Below are 27,304 nucleotides of genomic sequence, written 5' to 3' on the forward strand. Positions count from 1 at the left end.
CATTTGAGTTTTAGAAGCATTGGGAGAGATTTTCCACTTTTGTAAGCAGGAAGAAAAAATATCTAAACTTTTCTGCAATCGACTGCATATGACACGAAGACTTTTTCCTTTTACGGAAATGCTTGTGTCATCGCAGAACAATGGCTTTGTGCATCCTGGAGGCAAATCAGGAAGATCTGAAGTGAATATGTTGTACAGGACTGGACCCAAGACTGAACCTTGAGGCACACCTGCTCTGACAGGAAATCTCTCAAAAAATTAAAAAAAAATTAAAGCTTTGCAATTTCGCAACTATGGCTAAAAGAGCAGCTCCAGTGAAATAACCTTTAGATTTATTAGCTCGTATCATATTAGTAACTCTGAGCATTTGATTAGTAGTGGAACGCTCATGGCGAAAACCAAACTGTTCATCTGCAAAAACTGAATTTTCAATGATGTGTGACATCATCCTGTTAAGAATAGTTATCTCAAACAGTTTACTTATTGAGAAAGCAAACTGATTGGTCGATAACTTGAAACCTCAGCTGGATTCTTATCCGGCTTTAAAATTGGAGTTATTTTTGCATTTTTCCATAACTTGGGAAAATATGCAATTTCGAAACAGTTATTGAAAATTTTTACTAAAAATTCTATTGTGCTCCCAGGAAAATGTTTTATTAATATGTTAAAGATTCCGTCGTCACCAAATGCTTTAATATTTTTGAAATTTTTAATAATTGATTTAATCTCATTCAAGTTAGTTTCAAATATTTCTGCAGGTAAAAAAATCTGGGAAGAAATTAAATCAAATTGACGTGTGACTTTATTTTCGATTGGACTCACAAAATTCAAATTTGAATTATGAACACTCTCAAACTGCTGAGCCTTTTGTGCATTCGATACAAAAAAACGTTCACCATCTTTTAAAACTGGAATAGGCTCTGAAGGTTTTTTAATCTTCGACAGCTTCCAAAAGGGTTTTGAATAAGGATTCAATTTTTCAACTTTAGTCTCAACATTTTGATTTCTCAGAAGAGTAGATCTATGCTTAATCTCTTTCTTTAAATCTTTATAAATAGTTTTAAAAATAGGGTCACGAGAACGTTGATATTGACGTTTGCGAACATTTTTCAAACGAATTGCTGCCCCTTGCATGAATATTAAGACTTTTGTGATTATCATTCATTGGCTAATTTACTAATAGGGGGTGAATGTTTGTAATGATTTATTTATGTACTAATATCTATTCAGAATTAATATCGTGTGTTCTGCCACAAATGGTGACATATCAACACTATTATATATATTTGTACGCTTTTTTATATTATTGAATGTTATCAGCTTTCGCAGTTAAGTTAATGTAGTAGGAAAATTATTCAACCTACTTGTCAAGGAGAAAAAAAAGGAATAAAACAATACTTGAAATAAACTTAAAACTATCTTACTGACTATAAAGTGAGCTAATCGTTGCAATTAAGAATTGCAACGATTTTTGTCGGAATTTGTTGATAATTTGGCTTGGCATATTTTCTAATGTTTCTACATTAGTGAGCCTATGTAGCTCGTTCGTGCTAAACCAGGGAGGACGCTTCAAAATCATTTTCAAAAGTTTACTCTGATTCCTTTGAAGTGTCTTCTTCCTGGTTGCACAACAACTTGTCCAGATGGGAACTGCATATAACATTGCAGGCCTAAAAATTTGTTTGTAAATTAACAGTTTATTCTTGAGACAAAGTCTAGAATTCCTATTGATAAGAGGATATAAACATTTGATATACTTATTGCACTTTGACTGGATATTTTCAATGTGCTCCTTGAAAGTAAGATTCTTATCATAAATTAGCCCTAAGTATTTAACTTGCTCGGACCAATTTAAGACCACACCGTTCATCTTAATAACGTGGTTATTGGTGGGTTTGAGAAATGAAACTCTTGGCTTATGGGGAAAAATAAATCACAGTGTTTTAGAAGCATTAGGGGAAATCTTCCATTTCTGCAAGTATGAAGAAAATATATCTAAACTTTTTTTGTAGCCGACTGCATATAACACGAAGCCTTTTTTCTTTCGCGAAAATGCTTGTATCGTCACAAAACAGAGATTTCTCATAACCTGGTGGTAAATCAGGAAGATCAGAAGTAAAAATGTTATATAACATTGGGCCCAAGATACTCCCCTGAGGCACACCAGCTCTAACAGGCAATCTATTAGATTTACCATTTAGATAGTTAACCTGAAGAGTGCGGTCAGTTAAATAACTTTGTATCATTTTTATGAGGTAAAGCGGAGAACTGAAATTTGACATTTTAGCTATTAAACCTTCATGCCAAACACTGTCGAATGCCTTTTCTATATCTAGAAGAGTAGCTCCAGTCGAATAGCCTTCAGATTTATTAGTTCGAATCATATTTGTTACTCTAAGTAACTGATGAGTAGTGGAATGCCCATGGCGAAAACCAAACTGCTCATTTGCAAAAATTGAGTTCTCATTAATATGTGTTATCATTCTATTGAGAATTATTCTTTCAAAAAGTTTGCTAATAGAGGAAAGTAAACTAATTGGTCGATAACTTGATGCCTCAGCTGGATTCTTCTCGGGTTTTAAAATTGGAGTGACTTTGGCATTTTTCCATTTCGTAGGAAAACGTGCTGCAAATTGCCTAATTTATTATTTTGCTTTTTTGAACTGACACCTTAGAAGCGCAGTGGTAGTTTTGTTTGGTTATTCATTCGCAACATTTAATATGTATTTTTGAGCATGCTTTAGTTGAAAATTATGTTGAAACCGAGGTTGAAAATATAAACAAAATCAAGTGTTACATGATTGATTGGGTAATACTGAGTATCGATATTTTTGATACTTTTGAATAACGATACTTTTTCAATTGTCATTGTATCGATATCTGACGTCACGGTTTCAAGTAAACTTTATGAGATTAATATATATCGGTATCAAGCACTGAGCATTACTGGAGTAATTTCTTATTAACCTAAGGTAGCAGTCATGATGAAGTATCTTTGTCAATATAATAAAATATTCCTGTTAAACGTTTCGATATCGCTAGTATCGATATCTATCGCCCATGTGATAATTGTGTCTTACGGGGTAATCTGAACTGATGTGAAAGTCGCAATAGAAGTTGAAGATTTTCGTCAATTATTGGTGAATCAAATTTCACTTGAGCCTTTGGAACAGAATAATTCCTGGTATCAATAATTGCACATTTTAGGGCTTCTAAAGCGGAATCAATATTCACCTCGTTTTGCAAATCCTGCTCATTATTAAAATTACTCTCAATATGAGTTTGATATCTTTCCCAATTGGTGTTATGATGATTAAAAACAAAGCTCATAGAGTTTAAAACTGATTCATGTGATACAGAAAAATTATTGGAAGATGGTCAGATTCAAAATCAGCATGATCAGTGTCATCAATTCACTACATACATGACTTTGGTACGTAAGTACCAAATCGATTGTTGATGGATTTCTTACAAAAGAAAAACATGTAGGATTATTCGGAGACAAAATAGAATAGTATCCTGAGGAACAATCATTGAATAAAATTTTGCCATTGGAATTACTTTGAGAATTATTCCATGATCGATGTTTAGCGTTAATATCGCCGGTTATAAAAAAATTCGAACGATTTCTGGTGAGTTTTTGTAAATCACCTTTAAAATAATTTTTGTGCTCGCGTGTGCATTGGAATGGTAAATATGCTGCGGCAATAAATAGAGGTCCAAGTTCAGTTTGAACTTCAATTTCCAAAGTTTCAATAACTTTCGTCTCAAGATTCCAATCTTTCAATGTTTGAGCCAGTGAGCGGCATTCGCCTCTTCGACCAATTTGATAAGTAACTTTGACGTCGAAGAGAAACGTTAAAAGTCCTCTTTCAAAAATGTTAAATTCAGAAGCAATAGTTACCACAATAGGTGGAACTTTTTGCCTTTCTCTTAGAAAGGTATAGCAATCACTGCAACTAAAGGTATAAAAGTGCTCCAAAGGGCCGAATGTCGTATATCACTCGACTCAGTTCGACGTGCTGAGCATTTTCTGTATGTGTGTGTGTGTGTATGTGTGTGTGTAACGCTCTCCCAATCTTACTCGATTTTCTCAGAGATGGCTGGACCGATTTTCATGAAATTAATTGCAAATGAAAGGTCTAGCTCCTTTATAACATTCTATTGGATTTCATTGTAATCGGACAAATTCACTCGTTTACCTGAAGATAGCTGGACTTATTTTAACAATCTTGTTGTCAAATGAAAGGTTTGGCTTACCACTTCATTTGATAATAATCGGACTTTTATTTCAACAGTTTTGTATTGAATTAAAGAAATAACGAAAGTCTATTATCTCAAAGATTGCACGACTCATTTGAACATAACTACGTGCTGTCTTTCAGACTTGCAAGTAACAAATTTGATAACGAAATAAAACGTGGTTCAAAAGCTATGGAAAGAAATGAAATTGATCGATCAAAATATGTGGCCTCAACATAATTCAAACTTGGTATTGTACTATTTGAACGTTCCCCGTATTGCTCGTGATTAAAGTGTTCGAAATTAAAAGTCATTTTTTTTCATTCTGCTATTTCTTCAGCACAAATATTGCGTCAAATTTCATATTTTACACTTCAATTATCACTTCTAATACAACATCATTATTCTAGATCCCAAAGATTGAATATACCTTAATTGGATTGTAATTGTCAATTTAATAATGTTTTTTCGATATCGGAAGTCGCAAAATCGGTTTTTAAAAATGACGTATGGTGTCCCGACCTCCGAGCATTATCCCGGTTCCCAAAAAACTCACATTGGGTAATGTTTGTCCTTTTCATGCTGCTTTTATCCAAAAATTCAAAATGGCGGCTGATGTTTGGTTTGGGTATCATATTGTTTCACAAATACTCATATTGGATGATATTCGGTCACCTTAGACTGTTTTTCAGAAACCTAAAATAATTATCTTCGCCATCGAAATATCCAGATGAGGCTATAGTTGACTATTCCTAAAATACAACCTTAATTTATTCAGGCAACCAGAGGTAGTCATCAGGATTAAGAATGGTGTTTGAGGTCGGATTCTGGCTTCTGGGAAACATCCCGGTCCTAAAAACCTATATTGAATGGTGCACGGATGCATCTCAGAAATGGAGGGAATAATATCACTAAAGAAACTGCCTTAGGGAATTTTATATATATAAACAAGACCATTTGAATAAATTTATAGGGAAAATCAGAAGACATATTTATTACAAAACCTAAATTAATCCACCTAGCGGTCAGACCCAGCGTTTCTCATTCAATTTTTTATTTGTAAAAATAGATTTACATGAACGCTTCAATCCAATAAATGTATATTCACTCTTTAGGTTCTAAAATATTGATGTTGTAATCTTTACATATAAAAATGCAGTCAAGTCTGTCTGTCTGATCCATATAGGCTCGAAAACTACCGAACCGATCGACGTGAAAATTTGTATGTAGGGGTTTTTGGTGCCGATAAAGGTTCCTATGATAGTTTGAGACCCCTCCCTCTTCTGGAAGGGAGGGGTCCCATACAAATGAAACATAAAATTCTGCACAACTCAAGAACAAACCAAGCAAATGAAACCGAATTTGGCATGTGGATGTTTTGAGGGGTAACTAATATGTCCATAATAGTTGGATGAAACACAAATTTGTGCACATCTCGAGAACTAATCAACCAAACGGAACAAAATTTGGTAGGTAAATGTTTTTAGTGGAAACAAATATGTACATAATGGTTTGAAACCCGACTCCCTCTTCTATAAGGAAGGGATTCCATGAAAATGAAACACAAATTTCGCACAGCTCAAGAACCAATCAAGAAAATACAACCAAATTTGGTATGTGAATGTTGTAGAGGTAACAAATATGTCCATAATGGTTTGACGCCCCTCCCTCTTCTGGTAGTACATGTTTCTTCACAAATTTCTGCACATCTCGCGAACTAATCAACTAAATGGAACCATATTGGCAGGTGAATGTTTTTAGTGGTAACAAATATGTTCCATAATAGACCCCAGACAACATTTTGGATTGTAAGATGGCAACTTCCGGTTTCTGAAAAACAGCCGAAAATGGCCGTTTTCCACCCAATATAATAATATCCGGATCTAGAATAATACACAGGAGCTAAAATCGACCACAGATAGCATTTTAAATTCTAAGATGGCGACTTCCGGTTTCTGAAAACAGCTGAAAATGACCAAATACCACCCAATATTAGTTTTTCTTCAACCAGTATGCCGTTCAAAATCCAGAAATTGTCTTCAAATGCTAATACGAAATCCAAAATGGCGACTTCCGGTGTCGGAAAAACAGCGGCAAATGACCAAATACCACCCAATATGGGTATTTCCGGAACCTTAATGATGTACTGGAGCTACAAATCGACTTCAGACAACATTTTGAATTGTAAGATGGCAACTTCCGGTTTCTGGAAAACAGCCTGAAATGGACGATTCCCATTAAATATTAGTATTTCTGGAACCAGAAAGATGCACAGAAGCTACAAATTGATCACAGACACAATCTTGAATTTTAAGATGGTGACTTCCGGTGTCTGGCAAAAAGCCGGAAATGATCAAATACCATTCAATATGAATGTTTTCGGAACCAGAATTACGCCCAGATGACAGAAATTGATTTCACAGGCAATTTTAAAGTCCAAAATGACGACTTTCGGCTTCTGAAAAACAGTCAAAAGTGACCAAATATCACCCAATATGAGTTTTTCTTTAACCAGTATCCTAAATACCATTTTGAAATCCAAGATGGCGACTACCGGTTTATGAAAAACAGCCTAAAATAAACAAATACTATCCAATATGAGTATCTCTGGAACCAGAATGATGCAAGGAGCTAACAATTGACCTCAGGCACCATTTTGAATTGCTAAATGGCAACTGATAGGAAACAGTCGGAAATGACCGAATAATACTCAATATGGATATTTCCGTAAACGTGATGATGCATAGAAACCAAACATTGACCCTGGACACTATTTTGAATTTGAAGACGACCACTTTTAGTTTCTGGAAAACAACCCAAAATACCTCCCATTATGGGTATTTCCGGTGTCAGATTGATGCCAGAAAGTCTGCTGATAATGACAGAATACCACCCAATATGAATATATTCAGAACTAAGGCGATGTTCAGAAGCCAAAAGACGAGGATGTTGTCATTTCGATAAAACCAATCATTTCAAACGATTTTTTATTTGACTTTGATCATATCCTATGGCCGATTCGTCGTGCATTTGCAGACTTCAAACAAACCGCAAGGAATCAATGAACTTGGAACGTTCAAATAGTACGACACCACATTTAAATTATTTTTAGGCCATATATATCGATCAAAGCGAGTATGGTTTCAAATAGTCTTTGAATTTCTCTTCTTTCCATATCTTTTGAGCCACACATCAAATTGTTATGAAGTTTGTTATTTGTAAGTTTGAGAGATGACTCGTTCGTATGACACTAGTTATGTTCAAATCAGTCATGTAATCGTTGAGATAATAGACTTTCGTTGTTTTATCAACAATTTAATACATAACGGTTGCTTAAGTTCGATTATAATCAAATTAAATGGGAACGTGTAGGGCAGCCAAACTTTGAAACCACGTGTTCAATCATAATTCATCAGTTAAGCCTTAACTAGCCCGCTCATCTGATAATAATGATCAAATCGGTTGTGTAGTTTCTGAGATAATGAAGTTTCGTGATTTTCACAAGTCGGCACATTACAAATGAAGTTACAGTTCGATTACAGTAAAATGCAATAGGGTTTTCTGAGGCATTCATTTGACACTACTTTTGTGGAAATCGGGTCGGCCATCTCTGAGAGAAGTGAGTGAGTCCAAGTAGTCTTCGGAATATGTTCCATTGCATAGCTGGATTTCACATTTTTAAACATAACAGGCAAAGTAATAGTCCGACTGCAAAACAAATCAATAGGGTCTTATGGGGCAATTAGTCCTTCCATTTGACCTTAATTTTATGAAAATCGGTCCAGCCATCTCTGAGAAACATGAGTGAGATTAAACAGTCTTCAGAACACGTTTCTTTTCATAACTTTTGAACCACAAGTTCAATCTTTATGAAATTCAAAACTTAAGGGTTTTCTAGGTAGCTCGTTTTTTTAAGACCAATTTTGTCCTAATCGGTTGTGTAGTTTCTGAGATATTGATGTTTCATGATTTTCACATTTTTAAACATAACCTCTAAACTAAAAATTCGATTACAATGAAATTCAACAGGGTCTTATGGGACAACAAGACCTTTCATTTGCAATTAATTTAATGAAAATCAGTCCAGCCATCTTTGAGAAAAGTGAGTGAGAATAAGAATCTGCACATACACACACACATACAGAATGCTCAGCTCGTCGAGCTGAGTCGAGTGATATATGCCATTCGGCCCTTTGGAGCACTTTTATACTTTCGGTTTTGCAAGTGATTGCTATACCTTTCTAGGAGAAAGGCAAAAAATTATTTATGTCGAGTACTTTTTTATAGAAATACAGTCAAACGTAAAGAAAAGTTTTGATCAGTGTATATTGATTTGTTTTCTTTTGACCATAAACGTCAACTTGTTTTGATTTTTAGTTTAGAGGTTATGTGTCAAACTGTAAAAATCATGAAACATCATTATCTCTAAAACCACACAAATGATTTGAACAAAATTGATTTCAAATGAACGGGCTACCTGAAAAACCTTTAACGTTTGAATTTGATAAAGATTAAACTCGTGGTTCAAAAGTTATGGAAAGAAACGTGTTCTGAAGACTTTTTAATCTCACTCATGTTTCTCAGAGATGGCTGGACCGATTTTCATAAAACCAGTGTCAAATGGAGGGTCTAGTTGCCCCATAAGACCCTATTGATTTGTTTTGCAATCGGACTATTACTTTGCCTGTTATGTTTAAAAATGTGAAATCCAGCTATGAAAAGGAACATATTCCAAAGACTACTTGGACTCACTCACTTTTCTCAGAGATGACTGACCCGATTTCTACAAAATTAGTGTCAAATAATAAGTCTAGCTGCCTCATAACACTCTATTGAATTTTACTGTAATCGAACTGTAACTTCGTCTGTAATGTACCGAAATGTGAATATCACGAAACTTCATTATCTCAGAAACTACACAACCGACTTGATCAATATTATTATCAGCTGAACGGGCTAGTTAAGGGTTAACTAATGAATTATAATTGAACACGTGGTTTCAAAGTTTGGCCGCCCTATACGTTCCCATTTCATTTGATTATAATCGAACTTAAGCAACCGTTATGTATTCAATTGTTAAAACAACGAAAGTCTATTATCTCAAGTATTACACGACTTATTTGATAATTTAAATTATAATTCAAATGTGGTATCGTACTATTTGAACGTTCCAAATTCATTGTTTCCTTGCGATGTGTTTAAAGTCTGCAAATGCACGACGGATCGGCCATAGGATATGATCAAAGTCAAATAAAAAATCGTTTGAAATGATTGGTTTTATGGAAATGACAACATCCTCGACTTTCGGCTACTGTACATCGCCTTAATTCTGAATATATTCATATTGGGTGGTATTCGGTCATTTTCAGCAGAAAATACCCATATTGGGAGGTATTTAGTTACTTTGGTTGTTTTCCAGAAACTAAAAGTGGTCGTCTTTAATTTCAAAATAGTGTTCAGGGTCAATGCTTGGTTTCTATGCATCATCTCGATTACCGAAATATCCATATTGAGTATTATTCGGTCATTTTCGACTGTTTCCTAGAAGTTGCCATTTAGCAGATCAAAATGATGCCTGCGGTCAATTGTTAGCCCATTGCATCATTCTGGTTCCAGAGATACTCATATTGGATGGTATTTGGTTATTTCAGGCTGTTTTTCACAAACCGGAAGTCGCCGTCTTGGATTTCAAAATGGTACTTAAGATAATTTCTGGCCTCTGAGCGTCATTTCGGTTGAAGAAACACCCATATTGGGTGTTATTCGATAATTTTCAGCTGTTTCCCAGGAACCGGAATTTGCCAACCCAGAATCCAAAATAGGGTCTGTGGTCGATTTCAGCTGCTGTTAGACGGAAATCGACCATTTTTGGCTGTTTTTCAGAAACCATGATTTGCCATCCTACAATTTATAATGGTACTGGTAAGATTAATCACCGTGAACGTTTACTTGTCTGGTTTATTGGCTCTTATCGGTGAAAATTAAATTAATTTAAAAATTAATTTTCACCGATAAGAGCCAATAAAACAGACAAGGAATTCATAATGGTGTCTAAGGTCAATGTTTAGCTTCTTGCAACATTCTGGTTCCGTAGATACTCATATTGGGTGGAATTTGGTCACGTTGGGCTGTTTTTCAGAAACCGAAAGTCGTCATTTTGGACTTTAGAATTACCTGTGAAATCAATTTCTGTCATCTGGGCGTAAGTCTGGTTCCGAAAACAATTATATTGAATGGTATTTGCTCATTTCCGGCTGATTGCCAGACACCCATATTGGGTGGTATTTGGTCGTTTGCCGCTGTTTTTCCGAAACCGGAAGTCGCCATTTTGGATTTCATAATGACATTTGGAGACAATTTCTGGATTTTGATCGTCATACTGGTTAAAGAAACACTCATATTGGGTGGTATTTGGTCATTTTCAGCTGTTTTTCATAAACCGGAAGTCGCCATCTTGGAATTCGAAATGGTATCTGTGGTCGATTTGAACTCCTGTGTATCATTCTAGATCCGGATATTATTATATTGGATGGAGATCAGCCATTTTTGTTTTCCAGAAACCGGAAGGTGCCATCTTACAATCCAAAAGGTTGCTTGAGGTCGTTTATTGAACATATTTGTTACCACTAAAAACAATTATCTGCCTAATATGGTTCCATTTAGTTGATTAGTTCGCGAGATGTGCATAAATTTGTGCAGAAACATGTGAATATACATTTATGGGATTGAAGCGTTCATGTAAATCTATTTTTACAAATAATAAGTTTGAATGAGAAAGGTTGGGTCCGACCGCTAGGTGGATTAATTTAGGTTTTTTTAAAACTCTTACTTGTTTTGATTTTTAAAATATATTTGAAATTTTGATTTCTTTTTTGAAAATTTTGATTTTTGTAATTTTAATCAAGTTTTTTGGTATTATCTTATTTCTTATTTTCATTTTTTGATATTTGCATTTACTTTTATATTTAATTTTTTTTCCTTACACATTTTCAAGTTCTTTTAAATTTCTTTTTTATTTTATGAATCAATTAGAAAACGTTCATTGATTAAAGGGTGAGTGAAAGAAGCCCGCAGTGTGTGGATACTTTGTTTATCGCGTCTTCAATAATCGCGTTTAATTGTGGTGCATAGTGCGAAAAATTGTGAAATGATGTAACGATTTTTCAGACATCTACAGATGCGGATGCGGATGCGGATATGTGATTACGGATGCAGATGCTGATGCGGATGTCAATTTTCATGCAGATGTTCCGCATTCGGGGATGCGGATGCGGATATCCGTAGCATCCCTTGTGTTATATTTTGCTTTTTTCACATAACCGTGCCCCTCCCTAGTGCGAAAGTTATTTGGGCGAGCAGTAAATACACCAAGGAAAATTTTTCTACTATATTTTATGAAGCGATATTTTGTTTCAATATCCGCATGGTATGATGCGGATGCGGATGCGGATATGTGATTACGGATGCAGATGTTGATGCGGATGTCAATTTTCATGCGGATGTTCCGCATTTGCGGATGCGGATATCCGTTACATCCCTAATGCTTGTCGCCGATGGCAAGTCCTGCTGGGAGGCAGGAGCCGCGAGAGCGGCAACTGTAATCATGGAAACGAGTGCGAGCGCGGCGGCGTGCTTGACTCACTGAATGCTGCTTCGGCGTCTAAGATAAGTGCATACATTTACAGATATGTTAATTTAAACTGCTGGTGGCTTCCACCGACATGAATCAAATACTTATTTTTTAGTATGTGTTTTATCCCTCGAGTTGTTGGGCTGATTGTGGTGTGCTGAGGCTAGACGGCGCAAAGTGTAGCGTTTTTATATATTTTCTCATTGTGGACATTCATATTTCTTACCTGAGAAAAGACGCGTACCGCACAACTTGTTTGTCTGTTTCGCGATATTTTTGAATTGTGAAAATGTTTTGAAATTTTGAACTTTAAATTTGTCCAATTACTTTGTTTTGATATTCTTTGTTTTTTTATTTGCTCTTAATGACTCCTCTGGCTTTTGGATGGTTATTTTTAGCTCCAAGCTAAATTTTTGTTATATATTCATAGACGCAACACAATTAATTTTGGACGTTTTAGTTTAGGTGTGTGTGTCTCCTTTTTTTCTAAATATATCTTTTTATCTTTTATTAGGTATTTTTTGCGTTAACGATTGATATTAATGGCGAATATTCATTTAGTTTTACTTACACATGAGCAGGCTGGATGCGACAATACCCGCGTTTGAAAATAATTTACTTTTCACAACTCGCATTCGAATATAAGTCACATTCAAATGTGATGAAGATAGCAACTTTATACCGTATAGTGGCCGCTTCAAACAACGTCATCGCGATATATATTGAATGTTCACAGTATTTTTTTTATTATTAAAAATATCAACTGAAAATTCTTATTAAAAATATCAACTAAGGGTCTAAAATAACAAAAAAAAAAAGAAAGATAGGTTTTGTTTTTAGTATAGTGGTTAATCGTTGAAGTTCGATTTGACTGTGACTCGCGTAGCTCACTCTCACAGGACATAAAATCGGTATCTGCGAATCAGCTCGTTGTTTCGCGCTTAGCTTTTGTATCTGACGATTTATTATTTGGTTTGAAAAATTATTCTTCGCGCGCGGGATTTAAAAATATCTGATAGTATTGCCTACCACGGCGAATCCTGATCTTTCCTTTCCCATCATACTAACACAAATACTCTTCCTGTGACATCCGTAGAGATGCAGAGGTGAACTCGGTCTCATAACAACGTTTGTCGAACTAACAATCCTCTTCCTAATTTTCCCCAACGACTGTAAGGCCCTGGACGGCGCCGTTATTGATCTTTTTAAAGTGAGAGTTACTGAATTGTTGTACATTGAAGATGGTATAACATCCCAAAAACTATCTATGTGGTTCTCTGTGCAACTTCACTAGTTCAGGTCAATCACGGAGGTGCAACTACGATATGTATGATCGTCAATGCTCATGCTCATGCCCATGCTCAATTAGAAAACGTTAATTGATTACGCAGAACAAAAATTTATATTTTCGAAAGATTCTCCTTTTGTATAGATCCTCAAAAATTTTCGCATGGGTGACATCATTTTAACAGATAGCGCTCCCTTCCTTTTCCCCAAGCATTACGTATTTTATGAACGTTTTTTACGACATTTCAGCTTTGAAACAGCGAAAAATTTGAAATAGAAAAATATTTTCCCACTATGAATAATGGAATCTAAGATGATATATAGCCGAAACTATATATATACGAGTCCGACTTAACAATTAGAACAGTTGATTATATAACGATTAAAAAAATTGCGTCATATATTTGAAACATATTTATTTCATGTTATTTGCATGTGTATGTGTTAATGTATCTTCAAATGTGTGTGAATGTGAGGTTTTAAATGTTCGGTGTAGTTGTGCTATTGGCTATCATGAATTTGTTATTTAGAGTGAAACATAAGTCCAGCATAAATAGTGTTCGTTTAATTCTATTTAAACAAATTCTAAGTTCGAATGAGGCTGGGTCTCACCGCTAGGTGGATTAATTTGGGTTTTTAAAGAAATTTCACTTTTAATAGTTTTACTTTCGAACTTTTCAATTTCGCCGGCTTCTTGCTCAGGCAGAATATCAAATAAATTTTCACTGCATAAGCTAGTGTCAGAAAGAGATGCCTCTCTTTTCCTCCCCGTAGCGATGCGTGATTTCTGTTTTCGTCCTGCCATTTCAGGTGATACGAAAAAGTTGAAAAATAGTATCAAATTACAAATAGGTAGTCTTGAGAATGACTGATGTAGCTTAACTTTCAGGCAATCTTTCAAAGACGCACAGTGGGGCGACTCCATACCAATGCTGGCCAACCAAAAAACTGTCAAAATCAAGGAAAATACATGGCTTTTATATAAGTCCGAATTTGGCATTATTAATGCAAAAAAATGTGTACTTTTGACGCCAGGTGAATTTTCATATTATATATATATATATATATATATATATATATATATATATATATATATATATATATATATATATATATATATATATATATATATATATATATATATATATATATATTATATGAGAAAAAATTTACGTCGGCTTCAATGTTTTGAAAAATAAAATGCATGATGCTTGAAAGACTTTCATATGCCATAAAAAAATTAAAAAATTTGTTCAATTATTGAGAAAATGAAAAAAATATCAATAGAAAAATATGCTTCGTGTTGAAAATCACTTATGATTTGTTTTTTTCAAAGTGACTATATTACATTGCTTCTTTTAATCGCATTCTTCTTTTTATTCACCTTCCAACTTCATCTTCATTTTTGTGTTCCTTTTTATTACAGTTTTAATATCTTCAAGGAGAGTTTTCAAAATGCAGTTTCTAACGTCAAAATATTAATTCACTATTCACTGTTTACACGATTGTTTTTACATGTGACTGATATGATGCAAACCTAAAACATGATTTTGGTACTCAGTGCTTTGTGATCCAAAACATAAACATTGATTAATTTTTGATACTGCGTTTAATATCGGAATATTGATGAATTAAACTTGTAAATATGAAAATAGTGTGATTAATTATACTGAAACATGTTTGAAAACGTTGTTATTATAAGACTAATACGAGCCTTTTGTTATTCTGTTGATGATTTGCAGTGTGCAATTTAAATTTACCTTTTTTAAATCCGATATGTGCCGAACACTCGTTGTTTCTCTTCAAAATAAGGGTACTCTGCGCAACTTTGCGCAGGTTCGGACTAGATGCATTTGAAAGCATTTCTTCCAAGCTATCTTTTAAAGCAAGTGCCAATAGTGCCAAACCCTGCCGTCTAAACGTTAAACGCTGTTTTATGCAAAATTCTCATGGATGTCACCCCCCACACCCGGGGCCGCCACCTCCTCCGCCATCGCCACGCTACGCTAATGGTTCTACCGCACACATTATCAGGCTGTAGTTTTTTTCTGTGAGCGTGAAGTGTATGTGCTAATCTTCTTCAACGTGTTATTTTCAATAGAATTCTCGCCAAACATGCGAAAAGGGCTCATGTGCCATATGTAAACAAGCCAAGTTTCTACGTTTTTTTATTAGTATAAGCTCAATATACCCGTACAAACAAGATTATTTGATTACTAAGTTTTTATTTTCAATCGAAAAATCTTTTTTGTACGGGTAGATTATGCTAATATTAATCAAAAAACGCATAATTCTTGGCTTGTTTACATTTGGCACATGGGTCCTTTTCACATGTTTGTCGTGAATTGTGTACTGGTATATCCATTTTTATATTTATTTTAGAATTCCGTTCATTTGAATAATTCTGGAGAAACATTTCAAAAGGTCCTATCTGCTTTGATCGATTTTTTGATCGATAACTTTAATTTAATCACCACAACTTATCGAACACCTTTTATGACACGCTATTTGCACAAGTTGATAGCAGAGCGATCACTCTAGCCTTCGAAATGAAAACTACGGTTGGGAGATTAACTGAAGCTGAATTATTACCAAAATGAAAAGGCGCTCCGGAAAAACGATGAAAGCAGATAGGACCTTTTGACATGTTTATCTAGAATTATCAATAGCAACTGTAATGCTCATTTATTGGGGATATTTTTTAAATTGGATACTCACAACCATTACATGTTGCAAATGCATTGGTGCTTCCATTTGGAACGACGTTACCATCATTATTACTGGATGAAGTAAATATGCGCAATATGATAATCTACTCAATGGATAAAGGCCACGATAAGATAAAATTCTATTAACGATCGATGCATATCCCCAGCAGCATGATAATGTTATCCAAACGAGAGCAGCACCCCAAGCTGTAAAAACAAGATTCATTATTTTATAACTTCGGTACTTTTAAGAGTAGATTTTGGGCGTTAATGATTTTCTTTTCGTGATGAAATTAGTTAGGAATCATGAGTCCATCTTTTAGCAAAATTGTAAATCAAAATGATTGAAGTCGTTTTATGAGGTAATTATGGCGAATGACACTTTTGCTTATATACTAAGCTGCTACCTACCTGTATGTCCAAGACTAACATAAAGGGCTGTTTCCGGTACTGACAACGTGCCTTTCCAAACGCCGAATACAAGCCCAAAAATAGTTGCTAGTGAACATGCCCATAACAGGATGTTAACTATACTCGATACCTTTGGAGGCGTCTTCTTGAAATAGTAAATATATCCAGTTACCATACCTGCGACGAAAAAAGTACTTATAGGATCTATTTCATGAAGATTATTAAGAACTTTTAGAACGTTATAACATTCTGTATTCCAACGATAATTTTTCAGAAGTTTTTTCTCAACTCCATAGCAAGCTTGTATCACGGAAAGGTTCTTTCAAATTATGTAGTGTCGAACTGAACATATTATCATTATAAATAAATGAAATTAGTTTAGATTTTCGAGTTTCATATATCCAGAAAGTGAAAAAGGAGAGTAAGGGAGTTGAGTAGGAGAGAGAAAAGTAGAAAAAGTTAAAGAAGTGGCGAGGGGTTTCGGGTACCATACATTTATTCCCAATGCTTGATGCTTACCGTATCAATTTAATTATTTCGAGGGATTTATACTTACCCATTAAATAAGGTGTAATTCTTTGCCATGGTTTATCGTAAAGAATATCAAAAGATTCGAATGGCTCAGCTACTTTATAAGAATAGTTGAATTTTATTGAAATGAAGATTGATGTTATCCAAGAGCAAGCCATTAGCAGTAGCATTATAAACGCTGTTGTCTTGAAGTATCTGTAGATTACGATTGAGAATATTTTTGTTAACAAATGGGTTGAGTGAGGACTACATATTAATTATCAGGATAACGGTGTCCTATTTTTCGAAATACCAATAATCATTGAAATTCTAAAAGTGAAGATTATACCATAGACAAAAAGACGTGCCACTCGATAACGATTTCTTCACCCAGGCATTATTTATTTCAAAATTTTGTGTATTAGGCAGTAATACCACTGGTGTCGCTATAAGCAAGCGTGCACTTTCATTAACAAAGTCAAAAGCCGTCAATAATGCCGCTGATGTCGAAAATCAGACGAAAATAAACTACATATCGTCAGTAAGCTCACATGGTGGCGCATGAGTGTAACGTTCTGAATAAGGATGAAGATTTTTCAGATTTTTATTTCGAAGAGGCACGTCTGTTTGTCTGTTATTATATTGCAATAGATTAACACTCTTCTTTGAAAGCGTTGATAAAAGTATGGTTTTCGTATATAAGAATTACTCAAAAATTAAAAATAAAATCAAGCAGAAATACGTATTAAATCACTTGTATACTAGCGCCGTATGGTGATATAATTGCTGCAACAAATTTTTTTTTCTCATGTGTACGAGGCTGGTAAACCTATTTTTTTACGTATTGACCATTTTACGAACTGACAGGTGTCACGGATCCTGCTGATATTCACGTTGCTTTTACGGTCGTTATGTCAGCGATTCCGAGCGTTCTGTCAAAATTTCATTCATTAATTGAGTTCAGAAACGTCTCGTAGAATGGTATATTGCGATAACGTTTAAAAACTGGTGATTATCAGTTATACAAAATCGTTAATCTTAATGAACGTGAGATTGCGTTCAGTTATTTGCTTGCGGAATTAAATAAACATCGCCAATATTTTAGCCTTTTACATAAGCATGTTATATTTGAAACCACCAAGAATTATCAAGCTGCATCACGCAGGGGGAGGGAGTCAAAGAATTCTCGACTACTTTGTGATAAGGTCGTATGTCTAAACGTCAATAAAACGAGTGAGAGTTATATTCCTTGTATTTCACAAGCACAAATCATCTCTCACTCGTTTTGTTTACGTTTAGACATACGACCCTATCACAAAGCAGTCGAGAATTGTTCTTTTTTCGTTACGTAATTTATGGATGTCGTTTTACGTATTAATATGGAGACATGCTGGAAGTGACAGAAAAGCTAGTTACCTTTTTTAGCGCCACTCGTATAATGCACATGTTATTGTGAAGTGAGTTGCAAAAAATATTTTAAATAAAAATAAATTAATATGCTTGTTAAAGCAAGGCTGTAAATGATGAATACGAAGATTAGGACGCGTAAACAACAAACTCAAAAAGATACGAAAAAAAACAAACAAAAACACTTTCAAAATGAAGAAATCTAAAGAATAAAAAAAATAGTTTTTCCCCAAAGAGTTTAATTTAATTATCCATAGCTGTGATCAATAATATACACAATAAAAATTTTCATACACCAATTCCAACAAAATATGCAATATAAGTATGAAGCTAGAACTTTTTCACAAAGTTATTAAATGATTCACTTCACTGTGTTTTTCATAGCCTGATTGTTTAAATATAAACAATTTTGGCTAATATCCAAAATAATTGAGAATTTGGCTAATATCCAATATCCAATATGAACCTGTGACATGTTCACGAACCAGTGTATTATTACTGAACTGTGTTTCTTCTAACTTTCGAAAGTGTGTTGTAACTTGGTGGTTACTGGCGACTGAGCGATCGTAAAGCCCTTGCATCAAATTTGTCTTTTTCACGAAGAATATTTGATGCTACAAGAATTTATTTGTTGTACTGCGAAACCCAATGATCAAAACGTGTGACTGTTTCCTTCTGTCATAAATTTTTACATTTAAAAAAATGATATTTAGCTCTTTGTTTAGGAGTAATATTAATAAGGAGAAGATTCAGATTTCATTTTGGATTTGATGAGAAAAAATAGGAAAGTGGATTGTGAGATTACCATGAATAATAATATTTTCGTTATATTATTATATTGCTGCACGTAACAATTGTCTCGTCGTCCTTTTCATCCTCAATTGTGCTTCCATGTTGTTTTATTAAATTTAAAACCATTTCCATCACCATCGAGTACGATATAATTCACATCGTATGGATACTAGCCAAATTGCACACCGTTTTGTCAACTGACCTTTCGTTTATAATTGAAAAAACGGCTACTGTGTTAAAAATACAAGGCGGATGATATTTTTCTACAGATTTCTCTGTTTCAACTCAACGGCAAGGTTCCAGCATATATGAAGGGTGATATACTCAATAAAAAAGTTGTCATGAACAGTCAAAATATGTTGTACCGACAAAAAATTTTCGAATGCGTTTTTCTCGATTTGATGCCTATGGCATGTTGGCCAATTTTTGAGTTATGGGCAGGATAGTATATTTGCTTTCTCGGGATTGACAACGAGCTGATTGCTACGAGTGGCAAAGGCTGCTTCGCGCGCGTCGTTCGGAGAGGATCGCGGTGTTCGGCAAGAAAGATACCCATGGTTCGTTTTCGTAATAAGCGCGCAACATTGTTATATTCCATTTTTCAAGTGATTTTTTCGAGGGATCGTATCGTTTATTTTTAGAAAAGACGAAGTGTATACGAGAGACGTCATTAGTCGATTTGTTAGGTAGAAGAAGTCTTAGTAGAATCAATCAATCAATGTCGAAAAGGACTTGACCATGGGTTTATTCTCAGACTCCTTCAACCACTTACCCTTTCTTTACGCAAAATTCTATTTTCAAAAAATAAGTCCCTTTTGGGAATAAAACTGGCCAGAAGGACGCACAACGAAACTTCTCCTAGGAATTGAAATGGCGATATTTGAGAACGAGGCACGTTGTCGTAGTGAAAATATGTGACATCTGGTGGTTCAATCTTTTTTCGAAACCGCGGGATATTTCGGATATTTCTGTGGTCCCCGTGGTTCTGTGGTTAGCGATTTCGGTCGGCTAGCTCTCCCACACGGTTGTGATATCGGGTTCGATTCCCGATCAGGTCGAGGATCTTTTCAAACTAGAAATTTTCTCGACTCAGCACTGGGGCACGGTGTATCGTTGTACTTATCCTACAACATGCAAAACATGCCGAAAACAATATCGATAACGAATTCTCTCAACTAATCTTGTTGATCCGAGACCGCATTAGCCCCCCAGGCTAGCGTGCGATATTGTATTGTTGGGATATTTCGTAGGTGCTTAAGATAACGCGGGACGTAATTCTAAGCGGGACATTTTGTTGAAACGCGAGAGTGTTCCGCAAAATGATACTTTATGTAGAAGTAAAACAGCCCTTTTCGGAAATTATTTTTATAATGTTTTTCAGGTATGTACCAGGCTAGCAGTTATTAATCGTATGTTTTGAAACTTTTTACATTTACTCGAAAAAGTCAAAAGACTTACAAGACTTATATTGGTAAATAATCTCATATAAAATTAATTTTACACACACACTTTTTTTTCCTGTATGGGCTTCCTCACTGCGACCAGAATCGTAGATCTATTGTGAGATATGCCCGGGTGTCTGCTGTATCCCGCACTTCTGTTAAAAGCAATACACACACACTTTACATAATTAGACAATAATTCTACCAACTCTTCACACTAATACATTTCAAGCATTGTATTTTAAAGCCATTCTGTATAACAGCAAATCCTAACCTTTTTTGCTCTGCGGTCTTTTTTGCTAAACACAAATAGCTCCGCGGCCCCCTTTGCGGAACACAGAGAGCTTTGCGGTCCCTCAATAGATTTCAGATACGGGTTTTGCAAGACGAGGCTGCGTTTTTCAGTCTTATATCGTCGTCCAAGTCTAATTTGTTTCACGTCTTGCTCCTAATCTGCAAAAGAATTGGAAATCTGCTTTCACAGAGATATCTGGAAACAAATTTATGTTATCCGTCAAATTTACCAAGAGCTTCACGGACCGGCCCTTTTTGTTGGCCGCGGACCCCCGGTTGGAAACCCCTGATGTATAACATGTCGGTCAAAATAAAAATGACCCACAGATAACAAACATCCTAGCTAATTTCGCTTCATGTGTATAAAAATGCAACGGTATTTTATCATGTCGAAACACGCAGTATGGTGACGCTAAGTACACTCAGTAGTCAATGATTTGATAACATCAATAGATTTCCAGCTCTTATAGACAGTGGTGGGCACCGCTAACTAGAAAATTTAGCTCGATAATCACTAAACGCTAAATCCATATTAGCGAAACTTTCGCTTATCGCTAATCGCTAACTTATTATTACATAGATTGTCATATGGATATGTTTATCTTCTTCTTACTATATAAAAATGGAATTCCGTAACTCTTGATCTTATTAATATTATTCCCTCCGTCTCTGAGGTGTACAGTAATTATTATCATTTTGAATCATTCTAAATCGAAACATAAGCTGTGACACGTAGGTTTCTACATGAAAATGTTTGCTGATGTTCAGGAAAGACATTTGAGAAAAAATAATAGGTGTATGATAACTAAAACTACGTAAAACATACAAAATTATGACTTTTTGGGCTGAATTTGCCTCTAAATCAAAATTTAAAGCGATGATATATGATTCTTTTTTAATAAAAATGTTTGTTAATGTTTATTTAAGACATTTGAGGAAAAACTATTAGTATTTGATTACTAAAACTTGACATATTCATTCACAAAACTACGCAAAACATGCAAAACTATGACCTTTTGTGCTAAATTTGTCTCTAAATCAAAATTCAAAGCGATGACATATGATTATTTTTACATTAAAATGTTTGTCAATGTTCAGGAAAGACATTTAAGGAAAAATATTTATTATCCGATCACTAAACCTTGAGATATTATTCACAAAACTGCGTGAAACATGCAAAATTACGACTTTTTATACTTAATTCGTCTCCAAATCAAAATTCAAAGTGATGACATGTAATCCTTTTCCACTAAAATGTTCGTTGATGTATAAGAAAGACATTTGAGGAAAAATAACAGGTATCTGATTACTAAAACTCGAGATATTATTCACAAAACTACGTGAAACATACAGAATTATGACTTTTTAAGCTGAATTTGCCTCTAAATCAAAACCCGAAGTTGTGTTTTTTATTTTTTTTATAATCAAATGTTCGCTGATGTTTAAGTAAGATATTTGAGGGAAAATTAATAGGTATCTGATTATTTAAAATTTAAATATTTTTCAAAAAACCTCATGAAAATTGCAAACTATGGCTCAATTTGTCTCACAGCTATTTTTTCAATAAAATGTTTGTTTATGTTAAGGAATGACTTTTGAGTAAAAATAACACTATGTGAAACATGCAAAATCATGAATATTTGGGCTCAATTTGCCTCTAAATCAAAATTCAGACCTATGATATGTAATTGTTTTTCATTGAAATGTATGTTAATGTTCAGGAACAACATTTGGGAAATAATAATGGGTATCTTATTGCTAAAAGTTGAGATGTTACTTTTGAAACTACGTATGTTTGAAGATAATTTTGTGCATACAGAAAAACACATTAAAATACTCTTTTTGAAATTTTATATACATACATTACATATAATGCATGCAAAATTTTGACATTTTGAGCATAAGCTCAATTCGCCTCTAAATCAAAATTCTAAGCGATGACATGTGATATTTTTAATGAAATGTTCGTTGTTCCTTCAACATCTGCAAATATTTTCTTGCAGAAAAATCCATGTTTTGATTATGTGCGAGTCGAGCAGAAAAAAAATTACATCTCTGATGTTTTCTTAGTTTTGTGAATGGTAACACATTACGGGATTCGATTTACTTTTTTACTTTTAACTAAACTAGATCTTGGGACATTTGGCTGGAGGAAAGGCCGCATTTTATTGGTTTAATCATAGATTTGGCGGCGACTCCTGGTTTTTTTTCAATTTCTACGTAGTTTTGTGAATTAAAGCATTAACTTCTTCTCAGACGTGTTTTTTTGGACACCAACGAACATTTTCGTTATAAAAATTCACATGCCATCTTTTTAGATATCATTATAGAGGAGAACTAAGCATGAATGGTTATGCTCGATTCTTATTACTTCGATTTCTTTCTTTCAAAAGTTACATAAAAAGAGATTTTACTGTAATCGGACATCACCCGAATTTGGTATATTCGGAACTGCGATGACCCCACACAACATTTTCCAAAATAGCGACTTCTGGTTTCAGGAAAATAACCTGAAGTGGTATTTGACCAACCACTTCAATACTTCCGAAAGTGGAGCTCCGAACGTCATTTTAATATCCGAAATGGCAACTTACAGTTTCTGTAGAACAGCCCAAAATCACAAAATGCAAACCAATATGAGTGCAGTAAGTTTTCGTTTTTTGCAACAACCTTTTAAATTTCAGTTGCCAAAACTGGGACCATGCCAGAAAAGAAAACCTTTTTTGTCATTAATATATTCAATTTGAGACTTCAAAATTATTATGAAAATTTATTTATTTACGTGATTCTAAGGTTTTTAACAAAATCCGTCGTATATAACGTACAGTAATAACAAATTTGTCATTATTTTTATTCTCTCGCGGTGCTTGTACAACAGCGTCTGTGACGTCAAACTCTCTGTTCCACTGTTGCACGACTTTTTATTGAGTAAACTTTCTACCCATTTGATGAGTAACAGCTACCAATTAGTCTTTTGATAATTTTTTAATTGACCTTCAAAACTTGAATTTTGCACTTTGTGATATATCATTCTAGGGGAACTGCATTTAATCACGCTTGCTTCTTTTGAAATACATAATGAAAAACATATAAAAAAAGAAGACCTCACGGAAGAATTCCATCGTTACATCAATAGTGTTGGTAGTTGAGCTTGTTAAAAACCATCAGGCGTAGGATGTTTTCAGTTTCAACCTAGAACGGGTGCCAAAATCAGCTTAGTTTGTTGCATAAATTATTGTATACTATGTGCTATAAAATGTTGCTAAAATCGGAACATTTTGTTGCCAAAATCGGAGTACGCCAAAAACGGAGCATGCCAAAAATGGAACATGCCAAAAACGGAAACCTACTGTATTTCCGTTCTGTGCGTTCTCAGAATATTAAAGTGATGATGGACGTATAAGATGTGACATATTTTTGAAGTGAGTTGTGCTAATATTGCAATGAATTATAAAAAATGATTCCTAATTTTGAAACCTTTGATCCCGAGCATCGCCGGGAACGTTTTACTAGTTCAACTAGTAGGAGCAACAAAAGTGATTCTGTTTGTAAGTAATACAAATATTTTAAAAATCTCAAACATTATCTGATTGGAAAAAGTAGAACCAAAGTTGCGCATGGTAATATGCAGAAATTTTTGGTATTCCAAAAATTCAACTCAGATCACCTTGAGCTTGTTTTCCAGAATGCACCTGTGGCTTATACGATAACTTGAACCTCATTCTAGAGTAAAAACTGACTTACACTAGTGTCATAAAGAAAGGAATTCTACATTCTTAAAATTTATTGCCGGGTCTCGGTAATTTTTGCCGAGAACGGCACCACTGAGTGCTCGGTTGAAAAATTAATGACAGCTATACGAAAAAATGTGTGGCATTGACTGTCAGAGTGCGGATTTATATTGAGGGCTTATATTTATTTTCAGGTCTCATTCTACTAAAACTTAAATTTTGATATGTCGCCAGCCAGGTAACATGGGAGTCGTGTTTATAATTTTCGAGTGTCCTCATATATCACAAAAAATGTCCCCTGGGAAATTGTAATTTAAATAGTGTAGATGATACTTCCAAAGTAGCGAGGACACAAATTATGTACAACACTCTGATCAACGCTATATTGTCATATATAAACATATCATTTTCTCACATTATCGGTTGTTGTAAAAAAGAACAGAATATTCAAACCCGGTACATATTCATATAAATATAGAGCAAATGTTATGATTTGTGTAAAGTAGCACAATAAACTTTAGCTAATGTGGTTAATGTCAAGCAATGATAAGTTAAATTGAACTTATTGTTACTAGTAGCAGAGCGCAATGACTTGATGTCGCTTTTAAAGAGGTAATGCCATCTGCCAAAAGAATATGAGACAATTTTCAAATGCTTCTAGAGCGGTTTTATTGTTATTATTATGACCTTATCAACCTAGAAATATCGCTTTTGGTTTTTGGTGGAAATACTTGTAGAAGCTTTGTCGTTAATTATTAACTTTATTAACCTCGGCAAAAGTGGAAAACTTGCTGTAGTGTGTGCTCATAGCGGTTATTAAAAAGTTCTGATGGTACGCTTAATTTTAAATGATACGCCGATAATAAACTAAACATTCGCACACATTATTATCATTTTTAAGATGGCAGCACCGTACAGTCGTCCACAAGGATACTAAAAAAATGTTCCACCTTTCAGCAGTCATGTCTTGGCCTTGTTAGTTGATTTTGACGTCAAGTATACATCAAATTAACAGTGTATAAATTAGTTCGACTTTTGTTCACGCGCAGCGACAATCATGTCCGATGAATTCTGCAAGAGTCAGGTATCTTGTTCTAGTCATCCTTGGTTTTATACTAAAATTCATAGTTGTTTTGCGACATTTCGCTATTGCGACCTTTCTCTATAACGGCATACCAAAACTAAAAACATCATATCAAGAAGACTGGGAACTCTGCCTGAGATTGAGCGACAGTTTTGGCAGCGCAGTCTTTCGAGTGAAAGTGGAACTGATGCATGCTAGTGTGTGTGCTGGCGATGCGAATGCAAGCTGAACGCACAGGTTGGACTACCACATACGCCCACTCTGTCTTTGCAGCGATGCAAACTTCCACCTTTGATAGATGGAGTGTGCTGTTTGATTCGACGCTTGTCATTTGTATGGGATCGATCCAGAGATACCAGTCTTCTTGATATGATGTTTTTGCCAAAACTCAAACTTGTCATTCTTTATTGCGACAATAGTACAGTCGAATCTCTCTATAACGACATTGCAAAATCTTAAATGACGTTCTCAACGGTACCTTCTGTTCTACATATATAAAAATTCTTCGTACTATTGCTAGGGATACCATCCGTCCTGATTTAGCAGGACATGTGCTGATTTTGAGGTCATATTTGGGCGTCCTGATTTATTTTTCATATTCTAGCATTTGTCCTGATTTTTATAAGACATGCAATTATCTTCAAACACCAAGCTCATATTGCAAGACACAAGTCGGTAAATTTTTAACAGAAACGTGAATGTTGCCTGATATTAGAAATAGTTGGAAATTGCCCAGTATTTATTTTTTTCATTTCTGGTTGCCAGTTCGAATTCGTCGCTGGTAAAAATGAAAACAAAAGGACATTTTTCTCGGATAAAAATCTTAAAGTAACACTTTATGAGGTAAAATTGTAAAATTTGAAGTGATGACCGTTTTGCGGGCTAAAGGAAATAAAGGGGCCTATTACAGTCAACAAGGTGAGCAGCGAGTTACTCGCCTGACCAATTTAGATATAACAGATGGTGAGTCGGCTGGATCTCGGACGAGTAGCTCGTCTGCGAAACTGCTCCACTCAGCTGGTACCAGCCAAGTTTTACTCGCGTTTCCTAATACAACATTTTGCTCGTCAGTGACTCTAGGCGAGGCAAATTGCTCGCCTCGTTACCTGTAATCGGTCCCAGAATCAGGAAAAATCTGCATTATTTTTTAAATATCTTGGAGATTAGACATTAGACCTGTCTATCTTGATACATGTTCAATAATGTGGATAATCCAGATAAATCTCGATATCTGACCACACAACGCTCACTGCGTAAATTATTTCTTTGGTTAGGCCTGAATCAAGTGAATAGTGTTAAGCTTTTGACAATTTTTATATTTAATTTTAAACAGTTTACGTGTGCTGAATTCTTTGGGGACATACAAATTCCTAAAACTCCAAAGTTGCTTGATAAAATTGGATCGTTCGAGATACATGTTGAATAAATTAACAGCCGAATAGCAAATCACATACCACCAGTTTAAACCAGAATAAAAATAATATGAATCAAATTTGTGCCAGAAAAATAGATGTCCTGATTTGTACCTCTGACCAGATGATATCCCTAACTATTGCGACATTTCGCTATAACGACAGTCCCTTGCGGTGTCGCTATAAAGGGATTCGACCGTAGTTTTTTGTCGCTTCTCTACAAAATTAGCGAATTAGCGATTAGCGTTTCGAAGGCCAAAATTTTAGCGACGCTAACAGTCCGCTAATCAAAAATTAGCGAAATCGCCAAATCGCTAACTGTATATTAGCGTCGCTAATAAGCGATTAGCGACT

At 34.8% G+C, this 27,304-nt stretch overlaps 1 protein-coding gene across 2 annotated transcripts in view; it reads right to left on the bottom strand.

Annotated features, from left to right (window-relative positions):
* Window positions 1-27,304, bottom strand: part of LOC129732222 (O-acyltransferase like protein) — an 82,655-nt gene that overhangs the window by 7,119 nt on the left and 48,232 nt on the right. For both annotated transcript variants that reach the window (XM_055692873.1, XM_055692872.1), the window contains exons 10-12: window positions 16,835-17,004; window positions 16,279-16,455; window positions 15,878-16,074 (exon numbers count right to left, since the gene is read on the bottom strand). In XM_055692873.1, coding sequence (XP_055548848.1) covers window positions 15,878-16,074; window positions 16,279-16,455; window positions 16,835-17,004 — 544 coding nt within the window. The remainder of the gene's footprint in view (window positions 1-15,877; window positions 16,075-16,278; window positions 16,456-16,834; window positions 17,005-27,304) is intronic.

Source organism: Wyeomyia smithii, chromosome 3 (assembly GCF_029784165.1).
Source record: "Wyeomyia smithii strain HCP4-BCI-WySm-NY-G18 chromosome 3, ASM2978416v1, whole genome shotgun sequence".
NCBI classification, from domain to species: Eukaryota; Metazoa; Arthropoda; class Insecta; order Diptera; family Culicidae; genus Wyeomyia; species Wyeomyia smithii.